Source organism: Eutrigla gurnardus, assembly GCF_963514095.1.
Source record: "Eutrigla gurnardus genome assembly, chromosome: 20".
NCBI lineage: Eukaryota > Metazoa > Chordata > Actinopteri > Perciformes > Triglidae > Eutrigla > Eutrigla gurnardus.
In genome coordinates this window covers 20461735-20481834 of record NC_139931.1, presented here as the reverse complement: position 1 = coordinate 20481834, position 20100 = coordinate 20461735, and the positions used below count along the sequence as shown (strand labels likewise).

The 20100-nt window shown below is 42.9% G+C and overlaps 1 protein-coding gene across 1 annotated transcript; it reads right to left on the bottom strand.

The window, feature by feature from the left end:
* Window positions 1-242: 242 nt before the first annotated feature.
* LOC311031493 (ribonuclease inhibitor-like) lies at window positions 243-7306 on the bottom strand (the record flags this gene model as incomplete). The annotated part of the gene is made up of 5 exons (XM_084037798.1): window positions 243-357; window positions 589-762; window positions 3317-3490; window positions 4213-4270; window positions 7255-7306. 5 exons carry the CDS (start codon window positions 7304-7306, stop codon window positions 243-245), a joined length of 573 nt encoding a protein of 190 aa, XP_083893924.1.
* Between the last annotated feature and the right edge of the window lie 12794 nt (window positions 7307-20100).

The following is a 20100-nucleotide window of genomic DNA, read 5'->3' as shown; positions in this document are numbered from 1 at the left end:
CGATCTCGCTGAGACGCTTTAGAGACACAGAGTCTCAGGAACTTCTCTCTTCACTTCAAATATTTAAACTCACACAAACACGACAACAACAGGAATGTTGTGTATTCGCCTCTGTTGCCATCCGGCAGGAATTGGCGTCCATTGCGTTGACTTTGTGTGTAATTGAACGTGAAAATGTGGCATTTGGTGTGAACACAACACGACACCTTTACAGCCACGAAGAAACAAACTCTACATCCTGATTAGAATCGGATTTCAGTCATGAACACGTTCAAATCTGGAGCAGCTGAGTTACTGAAGACATACTCACACTTCCTCACACCAGGTCTCAATCTCTGCTGTCCCCCATGGTCCACCCTGCAGGAAGACATTCAAACACCAGTAAACATGAAGCCCAGCTCCTCAGTCAGAGACTGTTGTCCATCTGTCCTCATCTGAGAGTCCAGTCTGGTGTCTGCCCATCTGTCCTCACCTGAGAGTGTCCAGTCTGATGTCTGTCCATCTGTCCTCACCTGAGTGTCCAGTCTGATGTCTGTCCATCTGTCCTCACCTGAGAGTCCAGTCTGGTGTCTGTCCATCTGTCCTCACCTGAGAATGTCCAGTCTCCAGTGTGGACCCTCCAGTCCAGCAGACAGCAGCTTGACTCCTGAGTCCCCCAGATGATTGTAGCTCAGGTCCAGCTGTCTCAGATAGGAGGGGTTGGAGTCCAGAGCTGAGGCCAGAGACGAACAGCCGTCCTCTGTGATCAGACAACCTGACAGACTGAAGACACACACACACTTCTGTCACTTCTGGGGAGTTTAAAATGAAAAAAGTTATAATTCTCTGTTGTTGTGTTGATGTTGTACTGGGTGGGATAAGCGTGGCTGAGTGATGGACAGAGACGGATAGAGGAGGAAGAGAAGTCAAGAAACAACAGTTGAAACCGTCTATGTGGTATGTCTTCAGACCTGGTGTCCCAACAAAGATCTGGCTATTGATTTTAAACCAAGTAGCAAAGAAAAAAGGCTGTAATTCAATTACATCTCAAATATGTTTGTTGTCAGTTTCCATATTGAACTGGAGAAATTATAAATAACAAGTACTCTCACAATAACAGTAAAAAACAAAACACAGCTTTGAAAATCCTTCATTCTTAAGAGTCTCAGAACATATGAGGCATTCAGGTGTTCAAATGCCAGTTGAAGGAAACACAGGAGAGTCTGTCCGTTCTTGATTCAAAGCTCTGTTCTCACTGTCAGCGTTCCTCTTTCAGAGCAGCCATGTGAACTTATCTATCGGCTCTAGATCTCACCTACCTGATCCGTCAGCTGTCAGTGAGTCTGGTCACCATAGAACCGTCACTCACAGAAACTCCAGTTTGCACAGATTTGAATAATTTCGGAATTAACGTCTCGTCCTGTTGCATTACTGGGTAATTAAGTGTCTGCGAGTAGCAACCAGTGAGGTGATTTAGCCTCCAACCATCTGAACCAGTGTAATGATGCTAACGCTGCAGCAGTAAAATGGACCATTTAATAATTCTCAAGGATCTATCAGTTATGGGCCTGGGTCCAGATAGGATGGGGTCTGGGTCTGGATCTGGACCGCGCTCCACCTCTTAGTGACCCTAGCCTAGATTAGTTAGAAGCTTTAAACCTTGAATTAAAACTGTTAGCAGCATCAAAATGTCTGCTTGATTCATGTTCAGTTGTCAGAGTTGATATTCCAATCAGGTGCATTCTCTCTGCTGGCCAGAGAGAATGATTCATGTTTTCATGAATAGTGTGTCTAAATTGCATCTGCATACCTTTGAGTCTGCATGTGGGTCCTCCCTGCTGCTTCCGCACGTGACAAGAATATGAGGTCATTGAATATTAAACACAGTCTACTCAACCGTGTAAAAAGTGGTTCAAACTGGCTCCACCTTGACAGCAGAGACACCGGTGTTGTAGTTCAGGCTCACATGTTCGTGTAGGGGCGTTCACAAACGTAGACTGACGTACAACAGCATTTATAAATGCCAGCTGGTGTAGTGGCTAAGGGGTTAATTATTTCTGCAGCCAAAGGATATCTAGGTCACCATGACAGGCTGTGATTTAAAGGCCTTGCAACTGGGTTCATGAGTCTACACAAACTGTCTACACCACCCAGTGTTGCCAGGTGTACGATAATTATCGTATTTGTACGATAATTTTGCCCTCTGTACGATGTACGATCAATAATCCCAAAAAAGACCAGAAATACGATAATTTCACCATTCCGTGAATGTGTGGTTGTAATTGGTTGTAATCAGCCTGTCGCAACTGTCTGTCGGAGTTTTTTTGTGAATCTGAAGGCATCTGTTTCACGATTGGCTGGAAATTCCAGTCCGCTACACCTGCCCCATGAGTGAGGGAAAAAAAATAATAATAATTAAGAAGAAGCAGAGCCAGTCTGGAAGAAGAAGCACTGAAAATGAGTGAACATGTTAGACGCTATTCAACACTAGAGTGACTATAGCGCATCAATAGACTTGTTATTTTGGTTATGACGGGTGTACGATAATTTCCCTCAAAATACGATAATTTTATGTCTCTGGTACGATAATCCTACATTTCTCACCTGGCAACACTGACACCACCTGAACCTGGGTTCATGAGTCTATACAGACTGTGTACACAGTGTAGACCCACTGTGTACACCATTGTGTCATAATAACTGGATTGAGGAGAGACGCTTTGTAGAAGCTTTGGGGGAAAACCCCTGCCAAAGTGTGATAGCTGTACCAAATTATGGGTGGGGAAATTATGACAGTCATAGTTTTTGGGATATTAAGATCCTGATTTGTAGAAAGGATGAGGACATGGGCGTGGAAATATCCTGGGTTCAACAGCATATAAACCGAGGACCCGGGGCTCTCGGGCGCTTACCCCGGGGTAACCCGTGATGTTTGGATCCGGTATTGGCTAATAAACATCTCTTTTTCTTTGGATTAAAGACTGGCTGGACTTCTTTTCATCTGGGACTATAATTGTGAGACTATCTGTTAGATAGTTAGTTTATCTGAAATGGCCCTATTATGTAGTTGAAGGTTTTTCGCTACAACACTGGATTTATTAAACTAGTAAAACATCCAAGGGCAGGGAAAAGAGAAAACAGAAGTTTGGTTTTCTTCAGTGATTTTTTCTTTTGCTGGTAAGTCGTTACCAGCAGAAACGTTTTTCATCAGCCATGTAATCAGATTAGTAGTAAAAGGTTCTTTTTCTGAATAAGAGCAAAGAAGTGAATATTTGGTGCATGTAAACGTATCATTGAAAGCTTAATAGGTAAACTTCTCAAAGTAGTTGAGTCTGACCTGAGAGTTTCCAGTCGGCAGTGTGGATTCTTCAGACCATCAGACAGCAGCTTCACTCCTGAATCTTGCAGGTCGTTGGTATTCAGGTCCAGGTCTCTTAGACTAGAGGACTGGGAGCTGAGAACTGAGGACAGAACTCCACAGCTTCTCTCTGAGAGGTTACAGTCACTGAGTCTGAAGAGGAATCAGAAATGTGTGATGAAACAATAACAAACAACTGTTTGTCTCGCTGGAATTATGAGGTTCTAAATGACATTTTTGTCATAATTAAGTTATTTACAGTTTATTTATTCTATTTATTTATTCTGTAACAACTTAGTACAATTATTCTGTAACAACTTAGTAAAATGATGTGAGGTGTTTTATTTAGGAAACAAAAAGGTTCCATTTCCAAAGTCAAACCATCCTGGTTCTATAAGGGATAATCCGATTCTGCTCCTTTGTTGGCTAGTATTAGCTGCTGGACTAACATGAGGAAGCTAGCACAAGCTAGTTTCACATGTTAAAATAGTATGAGAACGCTCTTTGTTTTCCATGAAGTCAGTTTCTTTTCATGTTTTACTAGAAATAATCAAGTTTTTGGTTCAAGGCACTGCCGCGAGGCCAATGGCCACCCCACTTTTCGGGGAAGGGAAAAAAAATAATATAAAAAATATATTGCATTGGTCATATAGTTTGTTCCTCAATAACTTCTTTTTTGTGTAATAAGTGTTGCTGGCCAGGCGGTGGTAGTAGTGGGGGGGCCATCTGCTGGATGATTGAATCATGACGGACTGCTTGATCTAATTACTGAATCTAATTACGCTCACGCTCATCTGTGATCGTCGCACGGACGGGGGTATGGACTGGAGCACCCAGGTGGGTGTTGACTGTTCATTGCTTTTAGCATCGCTGACACTGTCCTCCTGTAGCCTACTGCTACGGCTGACTGTTCCCATTTCAGGAGAGTTTGACCTGCACGCACCGTGAGACGCAGTGCGGTTCGTTTTTTTAGATGAGAAAATGAAAATAAAAGACTGCACTTTTTTTTCAAACTATGACTTCCATCACTATGCCTACCTTCTAGCCCTCTGAGACCCACATAGAGAACTTTCCGTCTTGTCATACTTTTGTGTAGCCTATTGCCAGCACAACCTCAGCTAACTGTGTGTATCACTCAATAAATACGTATATACACTATAATAGGGGATTTTAGCCCATAAATTAAAAATAAAAAAAAAAGCACCTTGAATTTTTACACATTTTATTAAAAAAAGCACTGCAAGCCATTATAACAAAAGAAAAGATCAACATAGGACGTTGCACACACTTGTTTGGATTATGCTAGAAGTTATTTGAAGCTTTGAGCTGCTTTTGTCTATGAAATATGGATATTCTTTTGGGTAATGTCTATGGGTGGATTTTTTGGCCAGGTATGATCCTTTCCTCTCCCTGCCCTAAATATGTGTGTATATAGTGTACTTCTTCTGTGCCATTTATGTATTCAACTTTCTCTATGACTACAGTAACTTTTTGACTGTCATTTTCTCTGATTTGAACTCCTCCCTGTCTCCCGTGTGGGCAAACACACCAACTCATGGCCAAGCGTAAATCAGGCTTTCCGACTACGGGAGCCAATACGAGCGTCCGATGCATAAACGTAACTCTATACGTCACGAGCAAGATGGTGGATGAGAAGTTGATCGATATACATAAACAAAATGGAGAAATGCGCCACGGAGACGAGGAGACATCTAGTGACATATTTTACTACTTTACGCATTCGTTTTGTTGTCAGAAATCAATCGCTCACATGGGCAAGCAGGGTACCGTTGTTTAACCCCGTTTCTCTAGTTTAAGAGGAAAAAAAGGCATGTTTCTAGCCCAAACCATTACGGAGTTATGGCGCTCTAAAGACAACATGATCTTTTGTAGCGTATAAGCTACAATGGGTCTCAGAGGGCTACCCTAAACATGATTTCATGTATAGCGATTTAGCCTGTTATCTTCAAACTTACAATCTATATTTTTGGAACACAGAGTATGAGTAGGCCTACAGCGCGAGAGGGAGAGAGTAGGACAGAGGCTGGCTGCAGGTACGCGAGGGCAGGGTTGGGGATAAACATGTATTTTCTGTGTCAAATGACGCACACGTCCGCATGCAGGTATTAATTAGGCCCGGGAAACGGACCCGGGAAATTGACTGATTTATCAGGTTGATGATGTGTCACATGCACGCGCATTTTGGCCACCCCACCGCTGAAACCATTCCGGCGCCGCTGGTTCAAGGTAACATATTTCAACTTGTGCGAATGAAACATATTCAACTTGTACGTGTTATTTGTGCTGCCCATTGCAAATTGGCTCCTATTTATGCATTTGCATTGACTTTGTAACCAATTAGGCTGCTTGACAAATTCACTTCCTGTTTGTTGTGAGCAGCATTGGTGTTAGAAGGTCTTATTCGCATTAGACCCATTCCCAAGAAGAAGAAAAAAACATTACATTTGTTAGGATTTAGATATTGTACATTTAAGGTGTCACTTTTATGTATGAAAAATACTTGTTCCACATACAACTTATAGCAGTTTGGAAAACCAATCTGTAGGAGCCACATTTAATTTATTCTTAAAGGGATAGTTCAGAATTTTGGACATAAGACCTATTTTCCAAGTGAGCCGGTGTGTTCGAGACGTCTGGAGATGTTTTCAAGAAATTTAATTCAGTTCTTCTAGTTGCCGAGTTCGCTTATGCTATAGCTAGCGCAAGTCAATGGTTCTTAGCTAGACAGGCATTAAAAACAGTCTTGCCCACTCCACAGTGTACCCGAGGCAAATCCATTGTAACGGCAGACTATCGATGTACATATGTGTTGATAGAATGTTTGAAATAAAACCAACCTTGCATTTTTAAGGATTTATGTCTCAGCAGCAGCAGCAGCAGCAGCAGTGTGTCATACTTCCTAGTAGGCTATGGCAGCGGCGGAGTGATATCACCTAGCGCTTATAAGTTACAGGTTCTATAATAGTTTGTTTACCTGCTGTCATTGCTACAGACGCAGAGTAGCCTGCAGTGCTAGTTTCTTCAATCTCACAGAAATGGACACAACCGTACCTGTACGAGCCTGAATATACAGAGGAAGAATTGCACGAGAGGGATGCTCAAAGGGCAGAACGTGAACGAGTGTGTGTGGAGACCGAGATAGCCCCCGCTGGAGCTGAGAACCGGGCCCGAACAAACGGAGACTGGTGGTGCCAGGAGGGAATCCCCTGCAACGCGTCCGAGGGTTTACGGTTCTCCGGACGGAGCAGTGGTCTGGGTTTGCGGTGCATAATTGTGGCTTCGCGTGGCTGTGGGCTGCCCGGTGTTTGAGTGAGCTCCGAGGGCTTTTCAGACAGCCTTGGGGGTATAAGTGCTGACAGTTTGGCCCGGTTCGATTGCCTATTTACGGGCAGTATTTCGGGCGGCGCGTCTTAGAGTTTTGAGCAAAGTAAAGTTCTGCTGCTGCTGAGAAACTAGTTCCTCAAAAAATGGATGATTCATGCGATGCAAGGTTAGTTTTGTTTCAAATATTATTCTATCAACACAGATACGTACATCGACAGTCTTGTGTTTTAATTGATTTGCCTCGGGTGCACTGTGGAGTGGGCAAGACTGTTTTTAATGCCTGTCTAGCTAAGAACCGTTGACTTGCGCTAGCTATAGCATAAGCGAACTCGGCAACGAGAAGAACTGAATGAAATGTCTTGAAAACGTCTCCAGACGTCTCGAACACACCGGCTCACTTGGAAAATAGGTCTTATGTCCAAAATTCCGAACTATCCCTTTAATGATAACATGTGCTGAGTCTCTTTTCTTTTTCGTAAGAAAAAATGTAAGTGTGCACCCTCTACAGGTGGTGAGAGGCTATAAGTGGATGGGCATGGCACATCGGGGAGAAAGCGGGCTACGGCGGATACCGTCTTTAACCTCAGCCACGGCCCTGGCAACGCGTCTGCTGGTGACTGGCATCTTCGATGCTACAAGTTTAATAAGGACACTAAAGCAATTTAATTTACTTTCATTTTATATTTGTTTTAAAATAAACATCCAAATTACGATGAACCAAGAACACGTTCTGGATTTTCTTCTTGATGAGACAGGCTGCGAGTCGGACAAACTGCCCCGCTTTCACATGGTGGTAAAATGAATGGAACAACATTGAAATAGAGGTTATAGGAAAAACCCAATTAAAGACAAGTTTTACCACTACATTACGTTAAAGACGAGCTGTGGATTGATACTGGAGGAGTTTACGGAGCATTACGCGTGGAAAGGCAGAAGAAAGCTGACCCGACACATGGTGGAGCAAACAAAGAAACACTTCTGAGGAGGAACGTGCTCTCATAACAAACATTTGGGAAGGATTATTCATTTGGAAATATTATTTGACATTACCAGAAACGAAGTTCCACATTGGTTTTTGTGTTAACGGACTGTGATCTCTTATTTTCTGACCTTATTACGATGTGGCCAAACAATTGAGAGCAGTGAAGAAGCTGCAGGAAAGTTAAAAGTGGAAAGGGATACAAACTGTTTGTGTATATTTTGAAGATTTCTGGATCAATTGAAGAAAGAGAATATTTGTTTTTGAGTGCTTTCTGAACTTTCTTCTTTGAATAAGAATGTCAAGTCCTGACGAAGCAGAAATAACTCCTGTTAAAAACATGGATGACATAGCGGCATGTCCACGCTCATGCAGAGCAGGAAAAATGTTGCATTTAACACGAGGAATGAACATTGTGAAAGATTTAATGAGTGACAAAGACTTCATTGAAGAAGTAAAAGGAAACATGATTAAGTTCAATGAACATTTAGATGATTTTAAAGGTCTGCATGCCTGCTACAGTGAAATGTTGGATGAGGATGCAAAACGGGAAGACAATCAAAAATAGTATCAGCGTCGGTGTACACAGATGGTTGTCTTTCTTGCAAACGTAACGAAATGGATTTCAGATGTGGAAAACGCCAGTTCGTTCAGTTTATGTGAAGCGCCCCTATCTTCTGTCACTCAAACCGGAGATCTACGACTTGGGGAGAGCATAAAAGCAAGTGGGGGTCTTAATGATGTTGAGACGCAGTCAGTCAGGTCTGCCTCATCCGCCACATCCTCCTCATCTTCTCCACCCCAACGCATAAGTGCAGGAGCAGAGAGAGTAGCTTTATTGACCAAAGCTGCGAAACTAAAAGAAAAGCATGACCTTGAGGAGCAGGAACAAATGCTAAGAAAGAGAAGAGAAACATTGAAATTACACACAGAAATAGCTGTCGCTACAGCCAAAATTAATTATTTAAAGGAGGCTGAAGTGTCAATGCTTATCCCTGTACAACCTGATGCAGTCCCAGTTCAGAGACCTGTGTTAGGCGCAGAGGCAGCAGAAGTCGAAAGTGGTGCATCAGCGGCAACAGATGCAACGGATGAAAAGCTGGAGAGTTCGCTTTATGCTTATAAAGATGCTCCAGTAGTCAGAAGCAAAACCAATGCACCGTTCCAATTCCCCATATTTGATTTAGATGCAGATAACTATCAAAGTCAGTCTGTTTATGGAACCAGCAGTAACACAAATCTACAACCACAGCAGACTTCAGGCCACAGTATTTCCTCAGTCACGCCCCCTGTGACGATTCAGTCCAGATCAGCTCAGAACACACAGACACTTATGTCACAAGAGCAGATTCCTGTTACATCCAGCTCTGCACAGGAAGAAAAGATTATCAAGATTCTGGAAAATCAAAATGACTTGACAAGGATTCTTGTGAAACAGCAACTTCTGTCTACACTACCACAAGGAAGCATTGCACTCTTTGAGGGACACATTCTGGAGTATAAATCCTTTATCCACTCGTTTGAAAGTCTGATTGAAAACAAAACTGACAACAACAGAGAGAGGCTGCAGTTCCTGATACAGTTCACTAAAGGTCAAGCTCAAAGACTACTCAAAAGCTGTGAGTAGATGACTCCAAGTAGAGACTACCACAGAGCAAAGGAGATACTAAAAGACAACTTTGGAAACAAATACAGGATTTTTTGTGCTTATTTGGAGAAGGCTCTATCCTGGCCCCAAATCAAATCGGAGGATTCAGAAACACTGCAGGATTGCGCCATGTTCCTTAGGAGCTGCCACAATGCTATGGAGGAAATGGAGTACATGGACACGGTATCCAACATGAGGAGCATCGTGCTTAAGCTGCCATACAAACCCAGAGTCCGAGTTCTGGACCTTATCAATTATATTGAGAAACAAGCTTGCATAGCAGCAGACCCGCTCTTGGGTGACCTTCAAGATCAGTCAACCAGTAGAGTGAAAGCTAGAGCCCCTGTCAAGTCTCATGTCACAAAGCTGTCTGGCAGTAGTTTTGTCACAAGTGTTGCTGTTGCCCAAAAGGGAAAAGAGCCGGAACCCTCATGCCCCTTGTGTGAATATAAACATACTTTACATACGTGTAAATCTTTTCTGAAGACTGTACATAGAAGTAAGCTCAGTTTTTTGAAGACCAAGGGCATATGCTTTGGATGTCTCTCCACAGGCCATATTAGTAGAGACTGCAAGAGGTGCCTCACCTGCAAAATGTGCAAGCAAGCTCACCCAAGCGCCCTGCACATTGATGCCAAAAATGGCACAGCCAAAGAGGCAGAAAGACTCCCTGGTGAAGTGGGTGGTGCTTCAGCGGAGTTGTGTGGCCATATAGGGGCTGGAAAGCAAGAGACCATGTTGTCAATTGTGCCAGTTCAGGTTAAAACGGCAAAAGGCAGCCAGATCTTGCAAGTATATGCTCTCCTAGATCCTGGGTCCACTGCAACCTTCTGCTCAGAATTACTCATGTCTCAGCTCAATCTGAAAGGAAGAAAAACAAACATTCTGCTGAGCACAATGAAGTCTTCACTCAGAAATAAATCCCAGTTACCACAAGCAGCATTCAAAATCAAAATGACTTGGCGCAATGGGCGTATTTAAGTAAAGTCAGACTTCCCAGTGTCAACGCTAAAGTGGAGTTGTTAATTGGAACAAATGCTCCAAAACTTTTGGAACCATGGGAGGTGATAAATAGCCAACGTGAAGGCCCCTACGCGGTAAGAACCCTACTGGGGTGGGTTGTAAACGGACCACTAAGGAATGAAGGTAGTGTAACGAATGTGACTGTGAACAGGATATCAGTTGCAAGTCTGGAAAAGCTTCTGATCTCGCAGTACAACCAGGATTCTAACGAGGCATCTGAGGAAAAGACTGAAATGTCAAGTGAAGACAAAAGGTTTTTAAAAATGGCAGGTGAGGTTGTCCTGCAAAATGGACATTACAGTCTGAAGCTTCCTTTCAGGAGAACCAGTGTCAGCTTGCCCAATAACCGCAAAATAGCTGAACAGCGCCTGCAGAGCCTAAAAAGGAAGATGAACAAAGACCAGCAGTATAAGCAGGAATATGTTGCTTTCCTCAACGACATCTTTGAGAATAATCATGCAGAGGAGGTCCCGCAAGAAGCACTAGTACAACCACCAGGAAAGGTTTGGTATATACCACATCATGGAGTGTACCACCCCAAGAAAAGAAAACTTAGGGTGGTCTTTGACTGTGCAGCCCCTTACCAAGGCGTTTCCCTAAATACTGAGCTAATGCAGGGCCCCGATTTCACACAACCCGTTCATACAGCCAAAAAATTAGCACTGACCTCAGTGCTTCCAGAACCAAACTTGGTGGACAGTTCCTCACAGTGAAAGATCTTGCACAGGCAGAAAGGTCAGTCATCACGTGTGTCCAGAGGCAATCATTCCCAGTCGAAATGGTGGCACTGGAAATAGCCCCATTTAGAGTGCAAAGGAGCAGTAAACTCTGTAAGCTTGACCCTAAGCTTGATGAGGGAATCATAAGGGTAGGGGGGTTTAGCTCAGGCTGTAGAGCGGGTTGGCTGGCAACCACAAGTTTGCCGGTTTGATCCCTGGCTCCTCCTAGCTGAGTGCCTGGCGTCCCTGAGCAAGACACCTCACCCTAATTGCTCCCGACGAGCTGGCTGTCGCCCTGCGTGGTTGACTCCACCGTGTGTGTATGAATGGGTAAATGTCAGTCATTACTGTAAAGCGCTTTGGATAAAAGCGCTATATAAATGAGTACCATTTACCATCCGGCCGACTACACAGATCTGCTATGGCTTATGAAACACCCCTGTATCCTGTCCAAAGATGCTCACGTTTCAGGTCTCATATTAAAACACATCCATGAACGCTCTGGACACAGCGGTAGGAACCATACGCTTCAGAGCTCCGTAAGAAATACTGGGTTGTGAAGGGAAACTCAGCAGCAAGGAAGGTCATTTCGAGGTGTGTTGTGTGTCGATGTTTGAGAGGCAGAACTGGTGAGCAGAAGATGGCGGATTTGCCACAGGAAAGAATCTTACCTGCCCTCCTTTTACCAATGTTGGACTGGACTTTTTTGGCCCGATTGAAGTAAAACATGGAAGAAGCCAGATAAAAAGGTATGGGGTCCTGTTCACCTGTATGTCCAGCAGAGCCATACATTTGGAGATGGCCTACTCACTAGACACTGACTCTTGCATTCATGCTTTAAGAAGATTTGTTTGCAGACGAGGTCAGGTCAAGTACATCAGATCTGACAATGGTACAAACCTGGTGGGTGCCCAGGCAGAGCTGAAAAGGGCCCTAAGTTCACTGAATGAAAGCAAAATCCAAAGTATTCTGCTTTCTGATGGAATCCAATGGAGTTTCAATCCACCAGCAGCATCACACCATGGGGGAGTCTGGGAAAGGCTTATAAGATCTGTCCGTCATGTGCTGAATTCCACTCGCCAGCAAAACATTGACGATGAAGGCCTACAAACTCTCTTCTGCGAGGTGGAAGCAATCCTCAATAACTGGCCCCTCTCTACTGTGTCCTCTGATCCTCACGACCTAGAGCCACTTACTCCAAATCACATCATCCTGCTGAAATCACAACCTGTTCTACCCCCTGGAACCTTCAGGGACTCAGATCTCTATGCCTGGTGCCGCTGGAAGCAGGTCCAGTACATGGCCGACCTTTTCTGGCATAGATGGATGAAGGAATACCTTCTGCTGCTCCAGCAAAGACAAAAATGGACTAAAGTGAGAAAGAATCTGGAAACTGGAGACGTCGTCCTGCTGGTTGACCCCCCCGGGTTCTGGGGGGTCATGGCCATTAGGCAGAGTGTTGGAAACCAAGCCTGATGGGAGCGGTCTGGTCCGCTCAGCGAAGATCCGGACTAAGACTTCAGTTATTGAAAGGCCAATAACAAAGCTGTGCCACATCCTAGAGACTGAGCCATAAGACCAAGTTATGTAATGTATAATCAAAAAAACAGACTGCATGGAGTGCTACTTGGGTGTAAAAAAAGGTGTCCCTCTGGTGCTCTTCAGTTTGGGGATTCAAGTAGAACTTTGAAGAAACTCTTAGATTAGCCATTGTCATGATGTCATCATGGCAGCCCTCCTCTTCCCTCTTGTGTCATTGTTTTGTTTCCCCATGTTTGTCATCCTGATTGTTTCTTCCCCTCTCTGTGTGTGTGTGTGTGTGTGAGCCGGTGGGCGTGGCGTTCTGCGGCTGCAGCTCCAGGTGGGATTCATCAGTCACTAATCACCTCCCAGCAGTATAAGAAGCCTGGTCTGATTGTCACTCATCGCCAGATCGTTTCGTCAGCATGAGCGGTAGTTCATTGTGTCCTCAGGCCACCTCTAGTCACCTGTTATTCTCTGTGTTTTTCGACCGTGCTTTGTTTGGCCAAACCTGTGCTTTTTGTCGCTGCAGTTCTTGCTCCCTGTTTCGCCTGCCTGCCAGTTTGCCGTTCAGTCTGCCTGCCTGCCTGCTCCTTCGTCTACCAGCTTTCCCTGTGCCGCTGTATCTCGCTCTGGGAAATTGTTTGTTCAGCACACGGACGCCATTACCACGTGGAGGGACGCCTCACCTGGCTTTTGGTCTTCACTGGGCACGCTCTGGAGAGCTCACCACTCGCACCACTCGCACCATTGATGTCACCAGCCCTGTCCCCTTTATTTCCCCCGTGCACATTGCACTAGTTGTTTATTCTGTCACACATTAAATCACGTTTAATTGACTTTCGTTGTTGTGTCTTGCGTTTGGGTCCAATCTGCCAGTGTTTGTTCATAACAGCCATGTACCAATAAAGGCTTTTTATCATTTACCTTCTTGAGTGCCTCAGATATTTTTTTATGTAATGTATATTTGACTTTTTTCACTACCTCAGTTGGTTGCTAGTAATGGCTCCTTTCTGTTTTGTAACTATTTTAAGTAATTTATTCTAAGGAGAAAAATTAGGGGCTGGTGTGTAGGAGCCACATTTAATTTATTCTTAATCATAACGTGCTGAGTCTCTTTTCTTTTTTGTAAGAGAAAATGTCAGTGTGCACCCTCTACAGGTGGTGAGAGGCTATAAGTGGATGGGCATGGCGAGTCGGGGAGAAAGCGGGCTACGGCGGATACCGTCTTTAACCTCAGCCTCAGCCACGGCCCTGGCAACGCATCTTCTGGTGACTGGCATCTTCGATGCTACAAGTTTAATAAGGACACTAAAGCAATTTCATTTACTTTCATTTTATATTTGTTTTAAAATAAACATCCAAATTACGATGAACCAAGAACACGTTCTGGATTTTCTTCTTGATGAGACAGGCTGCGAGTCGGACAAACTGCCCCGCTTTCACATGGTGGTAAAATTAATGAAACAACATTGAAATAGACAACCTGGTCTCACAGACATCCGTGAAATGGCCACGGACCGTTAACTCAAAATCCGTGACAACATAACGGAAACACCCGAAATTCCGTGAAATGACCACGCAAATCACGCCAACGCAAATCAATGCCACTGACCTCCCGTGGTCTACACACGGATTGCCCCTTTCAGTGACAAGTACAGATCTCACTCGATGGACGTGCTTTCTGACTTGGAAACGCAACATTTGAAGCAATATTTAGTTCATTTTCAACACCAATATACACTCAACAAAAATATAAACGCAACACTTTTGTTTTTGCTCCCATTTTTCATGAGATGGACTTAAAGATATTTAACTCCTTATGTAGATTTGTTTTGAGATGTCCTTTTAGAACACATCATTGTCTCATGTTTGATTCTCTGAACTGGCTACAACCCAAATTAAGAAGGCAATCTCATTGGTTCCATTTTCTTTTCAAATGTATTTATTTTAATTGTCCTCCTTATTTAAAAGAACTTATGATTCCATACAACTCCCCATACCCACTTAGACATACCAACTTCCCTTATTTCTTTGTTCCTAGACTCTCTAAAGAGGTTGGTAAAAGGTCATTCCAATATAAAGCCCCATTTGATTGGAATAATCTCCCTCCTTCTTTGCGTTCTATTACCTCTTTACATTGTTTCAGGAGGTCACTATATTTACATCTTAAAACAAACTGCTCTTGTTAATTACTTCATTGATTCTTCCATTGTTATTCCTTCTTTCTCCATTTTGTTATTTCGTTATTTCTACTATGTTATTTAATATTTCTATTCTGTTAAATTTATGGGGGTAGGGGTGGTATGTGGGAGTGTGTGAGCAAGATGTCTCTATTTGTTGTATTGTATTTGTTGTATTGTAGTGTCATGTTATGTATGTCTACAATGTAATGTAGTGTATTGCTGATGTTGTGTGTTCTATGTATATGCTTGTTCAGGGACCCCCTTGAAAATGAGATGCTACATCTCAAGGGGCTATCCTTTAATAAATTCAAAATTCAAAGATCTAAAATTCATTCCAGATACACAATATTACCATTTCTCTCAAACATTGTTCACAAATCTGTCTAAATGTGTGATAGTGAGCACTTCTGCTTTGCTGAGATAATCCATCCCACCTCACAGGTGTGCCACATCAAGATGCTGATCTGACATCATGATTAGTGCACAGGTGTGCCTTAGACTGTCCACAATAAAAGGCCACCCTGAAATGTGCATTTTTTTGCTTTATTGGGGGTCTGGGGACTCAGAACCAGTCAGTATCTGGTGTGACCACCATTTGCCTCATGCAGTGCAACACATCTTCTTCGCATAGAGTTGATCAGATTGTCAATTGTGGCCTGTGGAATGTTGGTCCACTCCTCTTCAATGGCTGTGCGAAGTTGCTGGATATTAGTGGGAACTGGTACACGCTGTCGTATACGCCGGTCAAGCACATCCCAAACATGCTCAATGGGTGACATGTCCGGTGAGTATGCTGGCCATGCAAGAACTGGGACATTTTCAGCTTCCAAGAATTGTGTACAGATCCTTGCAACATGGGGCCGTGCATTATCTTGCTGAAACATGAGGTGATGTTCATGGATGTATGGCACAACAATGGGCCTCAGGATCTCATCACGGTATCTCTGTGCATTCAAAATGCCATCAATAAAATGCACCTGTGTTCTTCGTCCATAACAGATGCCTGCCCATACCATAACCCCACCACCACCATGGGCCACTCGATCCACAACATTGACATCAGCAAAGCGCTCACCCACACGACGCCACACATGCTGTCTGCCATCTGCCCTGAACAATGTAAACCGAGATTCATCCGTGAAGAGAACACCTCTCCAACGTGCCAGACGCCATCGAATGTGAGCATTTGCCCACTCAAGTCTGTTACGGCGACGAGCTGGAGTCAGGTCAAGACCCCGATGAGGACGACGAGCATGCAGTTGAGCTTCCCTGAGACGGTTTCTGACAGTTTGTGCAGAAATTGTTTGGTTATGCAAACCAATTGTTTCAGCAGCTGTCTGAGTGGCTGGTCTCAGACGATCTTGGAGGTGAACCTGCTGGATGTGGAGGTCCTGGGCTGGTGTGGTTACACGTGGTCTGCGGTTGTGAGGCCGGTTGGATGTACTGCCATATTCTCTGAAACGCCTTTGGAGACAGCTTATGGTGGAGAAATGAACATTCAATGCACGAGCAACAGATCTGGTTGACATTCCTGCTGTCAGCATGCCAATTGCACGTTCCCTCAATGCTTGTGGCATCTGTGGCATTTTGCTGTGAGACAAAACTGCACATTTCAGAGTGGCCTTTTATTGTGGGCAGTATAAGGTACACCTGTGCACTAATCATGATGTCAGATCAGCATCTTGATGTGGCACACCTGTGAGGTGGGATGGATTATCTCAGCAAAGCAGAAGTGTTCACTATCACACATTTAGACAGATTTGTGAACAATGTTTGAGAGAAATGGTAATATTGTGTATCTGGAATGAATTTTAGATCTTTAAGTCCATCTCATGAAAAATGGGAGCAAAAACAAAAGTGTTGCGTTTATATTTTTGTTGAGTGTATCACCCTGACCCTCACAGTTGTTGAAGGCTCAGCTTGTTGTCCTGTCATCATAAAACGTCAGTTCAATTCTGTTCCCTTAGCGACATTCCGTTATAGAGACACGGACGGCGAGGTTCTGGTTCCGTGACATAGACACGGACCGCAGTTTGATCGCGTTTTACAGCTCGGTAGGATAGCCCGAACTCAATTCTGTGAAATAAGCACAGATTAGCCTATTCTGTCATATGAACACGGATCTCCTCCAACATAACAACCGTTGCTAGGTTGCCCCAGAGAATGCCCAATTGAAAATGAATAGCCTACTTATTAATCTTTCATCTGAATACTGATTAAGTCGTGACTAGTGATGTCCAAATGAAGCTTCGTGAAGGATGTTCTTTATTTTCTGAGCCCAATAGATGGCGCTCTCTGTTCAACAAAGGGTTGAAGGCCAATATGTTTCCATTTCTTTCAACCCTTTGCCTGAGTCAGGCGTTGCATTTCATTGCATGTATGACTATGTAGTAGCCTATGTACGCATTGCATTTAAAAACATCACTTCCCATAATGCCTCGCTTGTTGAAATAGATGAGAACAAAATAGATGTATATGGCTACAAACACCCTAATTCCTTCACTCTGAGATTTATGCTGATTATTTTAATTAAAAAAAAAAAAAAAATACTAAGACTGTACTTTTTCATTGCCATTGATATTTTGGCGCAAGTGTGTGCGTCACTCATTCGACGATCGCAGAAATCATTGCCTGGCGCGATACCGAGGTAAGTACTACTCTAAGCAAGAGAAATGAATAAGCATGTACATGTCTAAAATTAAGTTATGGCAAAAAATAAATAAAAATAATGCCCACTTATTTGTTGATTACGAACTCCACTGTAAGAGTTGTATTTGTTGCATCAAAATGAAATGTAACATAGTTAAGCAGGGCCTCTGCTAGCTAGCTAGATTAGCTAACCCAGAGCTCGTCTTGCTGCTAGTTTATGGGCATTGATTTGGACGTGTACTTTTGGCATAGCCAGCTATGTGGCACAAGTCGCATATATGTGTAACACACTTGAACCTAATTTCTGCGCCAGCTAAATGTTGTGTTCAGGGCTCAACATTAACTTTTCTGAAGTGCTTACCAGCTGGTCAACCAGGCATGGGCCACATTAGTAGCTAAGCCAAAGGTTGCCATCCTGTATAATTCTTGCTATTACTTGAAGTTAGACGTTTTTAAGCCTGGAAAGGCTAAGTAAGGCAAATACCCAGTCAGCGCGATAAGCTTCACACAAAGTTGTTCTCTGATGTAGGCCTAGGACAGAACAAGCAATTTGTAAGTTCACAAGAAAATTAGATTCATCTTATGTGCCATGTACCCATGTGCTTCAATCATTCTTGTGTAGAATTATTAGAATATAACACGAATGTTTATTAAGCAATTTGATGGTCAGGCGATTAGAGTCATGGCGATTGTATTCTTGTAGAACATGTAACTAGTAATCACATCATATATAACATTTTTGTTAATGAATGTAGAAATATTCATTCAAAATATGATTCTAATTATGTTTTTTGCTTTGTTACAGATCATTAACGAGATAGCAATATTCACAAAAAGCACGTAAAAAAGGCACTTTTAAGAGCCATTCTCTCTCTCCCTTACTACTTCTCTCTCTTTCTCTCTTACGGCTTCTTCATCTCCCTTACTACTTCTCTCTCTCTCTCTCACTCACACACACACACACACACACACAGACACACACTCACCCTTTCTTTCATTATCTCATATAGTAAGTATCCCAAGATTTTTATTTTCACAAATTTGTGTCTGGTTAAATATTCTTTATTATTTGTAACCGGAAGATCATAGGGTTCTACTAATATCCAATTAGCATTGGGGGAACACCTAATCATCAATCCACATTTGATGTAGTGACAGCAAATCGCAGTGTTATACTAGATACCCTGAGTTGGTCCCAAATATCAGTCTTGACATAGATGAAATCTTGTCTATTACAGGATTATTGCCTTTATTACAACTGAGTTGAAAGACTGAAACTGTGGTTTTACTGGTTCAATCTCTCTAAATAACCAAGGTATTTGTATTTTTAAACAATAGCAATTCTAATTATGCTTTTCTTGTTGATTTTTTACAGCCTATCATGGGAGGGCTTAAAAAAACATGACCTGCATGTCAGGCATTGATTTTTAATGGCTGTAAGCTGTGCCCTATGTGTAAGGCACCACAGCCACAAAAACTTAGGCAACAAAAGAAAATAGAAAACTTTAATAAAAAAAAAGAAACCTGGGTGGCCAAAACCAAGAAAAACCAGCTGACCTCCCATCTGATGGATGATGCCATCATCCTGGTAAGTAACTTGTGCTACTTTTCCATAGTGTGCTGCCTTAAAGGCATTTATTTAACTTTATTATTTTTCAATGATAAATTATTTTTTGTTTATTTCTGTTAAAATGGTAGTGGGTTAATTATTAACACTTTAAGAAATTGTTGTCGGGTCACATGATGACGTCACTTCCGGTTTTGGTCTACTTCCGGTTTGGCCGTTTTTGCGCGGCCACTTCTTGGTTAGCCCTGAGACAATGCAGACATGCTAACAGCTAAGCCATGCTCCCTCAATGAAGCATCGTAGAGGCAATGCCGTAAGTTTATGCATTTCATGGAAATCCTGTTGCAGTTGTATGACCACTATTGTCTAAAATGCTGTTGAAGAACTTAACTTATAAAAAACAACTATTTATTTACAAGCTATTTACTGTGTGTGTGTGTGTATATGCTAAAAACGATGCTATCAGCTAGGTTGGCTATTGCTGCAATTGTGCATGAATTATATTTACAGTAATGTTTAATGTGTATTTAAGAACACTGCACTGATTTTGCATTGTATTTGTATCTGTTTATTTACAGTTTTCACCGTGCTCAAAGCCTGTATATGGAGAAGTGTGACAGTAAATGGTCAAACTTACTCGGACTCTGTCTTCATTGGCTACGGTTTAACTTTGTGTTAAGTCTGAGTTACAACACTCAGTACGAGAACATTATAGTGAAAAGGCACTATTCGATGTCAGAAGGAGGTCACAATGGCATCAAGCAATAAATAATCTGCATCTAGCACTGGGAGCAGCAAGACATCATCTTCATCAGCAAGCGTGGCCCGTGCAAGAGCTAAAGCAGAAGCAGCTAAAGTGAGAGCATCATATGCTAGTCAAGAGGCTAAACTGAAATTGGAAAAGGCTACAAGAGATGCCCAAAATCTGTTTGAAGCAGCAAGAATAGACTCGGAGTTGGAAGTGCTAACTCTACAAAGAGAAGCTGAGGCAGCTGTGAAGGAAGCACAAGTGTGGGAACAAGCTGAAGCAATGCATGCTAATATTGAACATGGGAAAGCAGAATCAGAGGTTAAAATGGAATGCACCAGTGACTACATTCGTTCTCAAATTGAACTTCAGAACCAT